The 7,095-nt window shown below is 58.2% G+C and overlaps 1 protein-coding gene across 1 annotated transcript in view; it reads left to right on the plus strand.

The window, feature by feature from the left end:
• Ndufs6 (NADH dehydrogenase (ubiquinone) Fe-S protein 6, 13kDa (NADH-coenzyme Q reductase)) overlaps positions 1 to 4,981 on the plus strand; it is a 5,992-nt gene extending 1,011 nt beyond the window's left edge. Inside the window, exons 2-4 of the mRNA XM_013013815.1 lie at positions 569 to 622; positions 3,677 to 3,799; positions 4,808 to 4,981. Coding sequence (XP_012869269.1) covers positions 569 to 622; positions 3,677 to 3,799; positions 4,808 to 4,873 — 243 coding nt within the window. The 3' untranslated portion in view covers positions 4,874 to 4,981. The remainder of the gene's footprint in view (positions 1 to 568; positions 623 to 3,676; positions 3,800 to 4,807) is intronic.
• Positions 4,982 to 7,095: the final 2,114 nt, after the last annotated feature.

The following is a 7,095-nucleotide window of genomic DNA, read 5'->3' on the forward strand; positions in this document are numbered from 1 at the left end:
CGCCCGCTCAGCCCTGCTGCCCGCCCTACTGCCCGCCCACTCAGCCCGCCCTGCTGCCCGCTCAGCCCTGCTGCTCGCCCTGCTGCCCGCCCTGCTGTCTGTCTGCTCCGCTCACCCGCCCTGCCCGCCTCCTCAGCCGGCCCTGCGCCTTATGCTCCGTCCACCCTCCCTGCTGCCCATCCTCCCCTCCACTCGCCCTGTGCCCGCCCTGCGCCCAATGCCTCAGCCCGTCCTCCCTGCTTCCAGCCTCCTCAGCCCGCCCTGTCCACCTTGCTTCCTCAGCCCTCTCTCCTCCCCTTTCCCGCCCTGCCCGCCTCCTCAGCCCTCAGTCCTCCCCTTTCCCACCCTGCCGCCTCCTCAGCCCTCCCTCCTCCCCTTTCCCGCCCTGCCCGCCTCCTCAGCCCTCCGTCCTTGCTGCAGGCAAGGTTCCAGCAGCACCAGTCCTTCTCCCCTTGGGTGTGAACTAATTGTCTATGGCCTAAATGCTGAGAAAACCACGTTTTACCGTTGCACTCCACACCCCCTTCACGCTAGCTCTGTGGCAGGCACCGGGGTCTTTTTCTTCCAGGTCTACGATGAGAAGGACTACAGGAAAGTGCGATTTGTAGGTCGTCAGAAAGAGGTGAGTAAAGATCCGTGATCACGTGGCGCTGTGACTCAGGCTATGAGCCCAGCTGCTTCAGAGGCTGAGAACAAGAGGATCATGTTTTGAGTCCAGACCTGGGCACTGCTGTTGGGGAGGAAGGTTGTGATCAGAGCCTTCTGCCTAACAAGCCTCCTCATTCCTCCTCCAACACCCAGGCCTGCCGGCCCTGGCGCCCTTCTGACTGGCCTTCCTCCGTTCTGCCGCCAGTCCCTTCCAACCTCAGCCAGCCCGTCGTTTCTTCTTGTCTCACTATTGTGATCCTGAGTCACCGTTTTCCTGTCCTCTGGTCTCAGCTCCCCTGTCCCCCTCCTCACTGTCTGGCGTGTGGCCTGCTGCTGCAAAGCCACAGGGCGTCTGTTCTTCCTAAGCCCACATAGTGTGCGCTGGGGTTCAGATGTCCGCCGGTTTACTCCTGAGTGGGATGAAGGGAGGCAGGAAGAGTTGTATCCTGCCTGTCAGCTGTAGGCAAGGCTTCTCGAGGTGCAGAGGTCACTTGTGTGCTGAGCTTTGACAGGTGGATGGGGGTGTGGCCGCAGGCCACAGGTGGACAGCTGAGCAGCAAGGACCATGGAGCCCTGGTCCTGCTCCCCACCCCCTTGTCTTAACCCTGGTGAGAGTTGGCAAATGAACACAGGTGTCTGTTACAAACGCTGCAGGTGTGGTTTCTCGAGAGCCAGCAGGGGTTCTGGACAGCCTCGTGGACTGGCAATAGTGAGTCCCACATCTTGGCCTCACCTGTCTGTTCTCTGGTTGCAGCTGCCATGCACTGGTGGTATGGGTGTTCCGTGCCGCTGGGGTGCACTTTCCCCATGATCCGAATTAACTGAGGAAATCACTGAGGGTAGATTTTGTCAGTGGAAGTAACTGGCTGCAAAGAGTGCTCAGGAGAGGAAGTCTACCAGCGTCTGCTGTGAACTCAAGCTGGATTGGAGGAAATGGAGAAATGAGGCCATGTGCTGACACACACACCAGCGTGCACTGCTGGGAATGTGGAAGAGAACTGGGGTTCCTCTCCTAGCTGTGCCCACAGGGACAGAAGGCAGGATGTCTGGGATATTTGTGCAGTACTGTTAGGGATGGAGCATGGAATATTTGTGCAGTGTTGTTACAGACTAGATATGTGGTGGTTGTGCGGTGTTGTTAACAGGCTGGATATGTGGTGTTCGTGCGGTGTTAAGGTTGGAGTATGTGGTGTTCGTGCGGTGTTGTTAAGGTTGGAGTATGTGGTGTTCATGCGGTTGTTAAGGTTGGAGTATGTGGTGTTCGTGCGGTGTTGTTAAGGTTGGAGTATGTGGTGTTTGTGCGGTGTTGTTAAGGTTGGAGTATGTGGTGTTTGTGCGGTGTTGTTAAGGTTGGAGTATGTGGTGTTTGTGCGGTGTCGTTAAGGTTGGAGTATGTGGTGTTCGTGCAGTGTTAAGGTTGGAGTATGTGGTGTTTGTGCGGTGTTGTTAAGGTTGGAGTATGTGGTGTTTGTGCAGTGTTGTTAAGGTTGGAGTATGTGGTGTTTGTGCGGTGTTGTTAAGGTTGGAGTGTGTGGTGTTCGTGCGGTGGTGTTAAGGTTGGAGTGTGTGGTGTTCGTGCGGTGTTGTTAAGGTTGGATATGCAGTGTCCGTGTGTTGTTAAGGTTGGAGTATGCGGTATTTGTGCGATGTTGTTACAGGCTGGATATGCAGTGTCCGTGTGTTGTTAAGGTTGCAGTATGTGGTGTTCGTGCGGTGTTGTTGTAGACTGGATGTGAGCTGCCTCCCGAGCTCCTGAGAGCTCCTAGTGTCAGTGCGCGCCCCGTGGTGCAGTCCTGGCGTGGTGCGCTCCTGGATGTGTGGGAGCTGAGGTGGGCCAGGTGGGAGGAAGAGGCACTGCGAGCGCCCCGGCGCCGTGACTGCGGGTCCGCTCTAGCATTGTTTCCCGCTGTGGCGCTCAGCCCGTCTCGCCACGGCGGTGGAGCCAGCTGGACGTGCGCTGAGACCTCTGAGGCTGTGAGCCAACACAGTCCCGTCCTTGAGTCGTTTGCCGGGTGTGGGTGCTGTGGTGACAGCCCGTCATGATGAGGCAGCCTCGTGCTCAGTAGCTGAAGTGCAGACGACCCCCCGCAGGGGAAGAGCTGAGCAGGGTGTGGGGCGTACACTGGGGTACCACTCAGCCGTGAAAAGGCACACAGATGAGGACGCTGGGCGCCGTGAAGGGAGCGGTGGGTGCCGGTGGGTACCAGGAGCTCACTACGAAGGGTACACAGATAGGGAGCAGGAGCGGCCACACCTACACGGGGTCCAGATGGCCCCTGTGTGGGTGCAGTAAGAGAAGAGATGGGGGGGTTCAGCGCCAGTCTGGTCTACCTGTAGTGAGGCCTTGTTTCAGAAAAGAAACCAGGAAGAAGGAATCAGAAGAAAGGTGCTCAAGTCTGGCTCCTCCCGAGCTCTGGAAGCAACACTCACGTGGTCCTTGTTGTCCCAGGAGGCCCCGGGCAGGGGGTCAGGCCCAGGTGGAAAATGTGTCCCGTGTTGCGGGACTGAGCAGGTGCTCCTCAGCGCAGGGCGGAGAGGGTGAGTGGTGAGCACCTGTCCTCCCTTGCTGCTCACTGCGAGTCCGTGCATGGCCACACACACACACACACACACACACGGCCCAGGAAGCCAGGTGCGCGTGTGCAGGGCTGGGGAATCACCAGGGGACGGGGACAGGACAGTCACCACTCCACACCAGGGGACAGGACCGTCACCACTCCACAGCAGGGGACAGGGACAGTCACCACTCCACAGCAGGGGACGGGGACAGTCACCACTCCACAGCAGGGGACGGGGACAGTCACCACTCCACACCAGGGGACGGGGACAGGACCGTCACCACGTGTGTGAAGAGACAGGCTCAGGTGCGAGAGCGGACACTGCAGCGGGTGGGCATCTGGACAAGAGGAGAATTCTCTGCACTGTGTGCTCTGACGCCCACCGCCGGTGAATGAGCGTACGCACACCCGTGTGGAGTTGTGTGGTCATCAAGGTGCGGTATTTACCTGTGTATCTTTTCCTTTTCTAGGTAAATGCGAACTTTGCCATTGATTTGATAGCAGAACAGCCTGTGAACGAGGTGGACCACAGGGTGATATCCTGTGATGGCGGCGGGGGTGCGCTCGGCCACCCCAAGGTGTACATAAACCTGGTATGTGGTCGGCCTGCCTGCACACCGCGTGCGCCTGCCCTCGCTGACCCCGCGCTCAGCCGGCAGCGGTCCCCTGCACGCCTGCTGCTCCTCCCTCCGCCTCCCCAACGTCACGGCATGTTGGCAGACCCTTCCCAGCGTAGATGGTCAGCTCCCTGCCCACTGTCTCTCCTCACACTCTTCCCTCCTCTCCCACGTCCTTGTTTGGTCCCTGTGTTGTCTGCCTGAGCAGAGTCAGAGCCTGGCGCGTGAGCCCCAGGCCTCTGCCCTCCGAGTTCTGGAGGCTGGGTCAGGTCTGGGTGTGCAGGCAGGCTGCTCTTGAGGTGCTCCTAGTGTCCTCTCATGCTCAGCCTCTCTGAGAGTCTCTGTCTTAACTTCCTTTTCTTATAAGGACCCCTAGAAACTGATTTGATTAGAGCTACCCTAGTGGCCTTGCTTTTTACCTTAATTACCACCAGCTCCGTGGTGAGGGTGGGGCGGGGCTTAAACAACGGGTGGAGAGAAGACAGATTCTTTCCTGATAATGCCTACTCAGGCAGAAAGGGTGACTTGCCGGGGCCCGGGAGGGTGGGGCTCAGCACCTGTCCAGCCCTGCCACCACCAGGAAGCGAGAGCAGGGAGGAAGCGAGAGCGGGGAGGTGTGCATGGCGTGTGGGAGGACACAGCTCTGGCCTTCGCTTCTCTGGAGTGATCCTCACCAGAAGCCACTGCACGGCTTGGGTGCGCCTCCCCGGAAGGAGACGGTGTAGCAGGCGCACGGTGCTAAGCAGGACCGGTCACCCCAGCTGGAGTCGTGGGCCTCAGCCCTCTGACGGCTGTGTGTGTCGCTGTGCAAGCCTGAGGCCGGCCCCATGGGGCGGGGTGGGAACAGGACTGGCCTCCTGGCCCTGAGTCAGTCCTGGTGGAGTTTTCAGAGGAGCCCCTGGTGGGCAGGGTGCGCTTTATGATTTGTGACGCATGACTCTTGGAGCGTGGAGGCATGAGATCTCTCCTTGTGCATTGTTTCAGGACAAAGAAACAAAGACAGGGACGTGTGGCTACTGCGGGCTGCAGTTCAAGCAGCACCACCACTAGTGCGGCCGTACCCAGCACCTGCCCTGGCCACCGCGCTCTGCTCACCGTGATGGAAGCAGCGTCCGCCTCAGCTGCGGCGTTCGGCGCGTGAGGCCGCTGCTCTGAATGGCATTGAATAAAGGGCAACACCACCTTGACAGCGGGTGAGCTGGTGTCTTTCTTGGTGTGAACCGGAGCAGCCACACATCCAGTGCTGGCTGCTGTGTGTGTGCAGGTGGGTTCCTGAGGTCGGCACTGGTCCTGGCCTCGGTCCTGTGCTGGGAGCTGTGTTTGCTGCGGTGCTTGCTGCTGCTCCTTCACGTGCAGAGCGGCTTCCCCCTCCTCATCCTTTGGGGGCCGCAGAGCATCTTCAAACCAAGAGCCCGGGTCCTCGGTAGAGGGTGCTAGAGGCACAGTGGGTACCGGGAGGGTGCCGTGCGCCGGAGAGTCACAGTACAGCGAGCAGCGTCAGCGGGCAGGGCCCAGCACGCGGGACGGGGTGGGGGGTAATCACCCGCCATGCGGGCACTGGAGGTGCTGGGCTGTGGATGACCCTGCATCTGTGATCCTGCCAAGCAGGACACACACAGCCGGACGTGGTCCTGACTCCCCCATAGTGCTGGACTGGAACCCGGGCCCCAGGAGCACACACGGCCGTCCCAGCCGGCGGCTGCCCCAGGAATGCCCCCTGCCCACATCCCAGCCGGTCCCCCCACCCGAAACCCCTTCTTTTTGGGGGGAGGGGGTTGGTACTATTTTTTTAACTTAAAAAGTAAACATTATAATTTTTCATTTTTATTATAAAGGGGTTACAGTTACACAAGCCAGGTAGAGAGTTCCTTCCTTCCCTCCCTCCCTTCTTTCTCTTCCTCCTCTCTTTCTTTTCTTTCTTTCTGCCAGTTACCATTGCCTAAGTCAGATAAAGAGTTCCTCCCTCCCCCTCACTCTTTCTCTCCCCTCCCTCCCTCTCCTCCCTCCCTCCCTCCTTCCCTCCCTCCCTCCTTCCCTCCCTCCCTCCTTCCCTCCCTCCCTCCTTCCTTCCTTCCTTCTTTCCTTCTTCCTTCCCTCCTTCCCTCCTTCCCTCCTTCCCTCCTTCCTTCCTTCCTTCCTTCCTTCCTTCCTTCCTTCCTTCCTTCCTTCCTTCCTTCCTTCCTTCCTTTTCTCCCGTCTTCCCCCCAGGACTTGATTGCAGGACCTGGGCAGTGTCCCAGAGCCTCTTTGTGCTCAAGGCTAGCACTCTACCACTTGAGCCATAGTGCTGTTTCCAGCTTTTTCTGAGTGGTTTATTGGAGACGGGAGTCTCACAGATGTTCCTGCCTAAGCTGGCTTTGAATTTTGATCCTCAGATCTCTGCCTCCTGAGCGCTAGGATGACAGGTGTGAGCCACCGGTGCCTGGCACGAGTACATTTCTTTCTGGACCGTGTCACCTGTTCCCTTGCGGTCTCCCAGTTTTTCCCTCCCTTCCCCGCCCACAGTTGTAGAGTTCATCTTCCGTGCTGTCTGAGCACCACTGTGGTGTCTGTTCACCCTGTCCCTCCATCTTTCCTGCCTGAGACTTCTGCTATCACAGTTAGTTCATCTTTTAAAAATTAAAATGGGATTTTTTTCTGTCTCCTGTCCCATTCTTTTAAACATTAATTTTACTATTTTAACTATTTTGTTTATTTAGAACAATTTGCTGCTTTTCTGTGGCTGTTGGTGTGTGATTGTCACTGTGTTGCTGTGTTGGTTGGCTTCTTTGTGTTGCTGGTTACCGTGGTTTGCTTTTTCCTCTGGAATGAAGCTTGGGATCAATCTAGCACCTCAGGGTTATTGGGTGGGTGCTCTGCCCCTGAGCCACACCTGCTCAGCCACAACCAAGTCCTGCTTGAACCCGAGCAGAGGAGATGGAAGTCCAGTGCAGAGTGTACACGGGTGGGGGCGCTGACTCCTATTGCGGCATCAGTAAGAAACAACGCCTGTGGAGACCACAGCACAGCTTCCCCTAAACACATGGCAGAGCACACAGTGGTGAGGCCGGGGGTGGCCACGGAGGTCACCCCATGTGGCAGAGCACACAGTGGCGTGGCCAGGGAATGGCCACGGATGGGTGTACATGTGGCAGGGCACTCAGTGGCATGGCTGGGGGTGGCCACGGAGGGCACCTCATGGGCAGGGCACACAGTGGCGTGAATGGAGAATGGCTATGGCTGTGTGTACATGTGGCAGAGCACACAGTGGCAAGGCTGGGGAATGGCCACGG

The sequence above is a fragment of the Dipodomys ordii genome, unplaced genomic scaffold (assembly GCF_000151885.1).
Source record: "Dipodomys ordii isolate 6190 unplaced genomic scaffold, Dord_2.0 Scaffold21, whole genome shotgun sequence".
In the NCBI taxonomy this organism is placed as follows: domain Eukaryota; kingdom Metazoa; phylum Chordata; class Mammalia; order Rodentia; family Heteromyidae; genus Dipodomys; species Dipodomys ordii.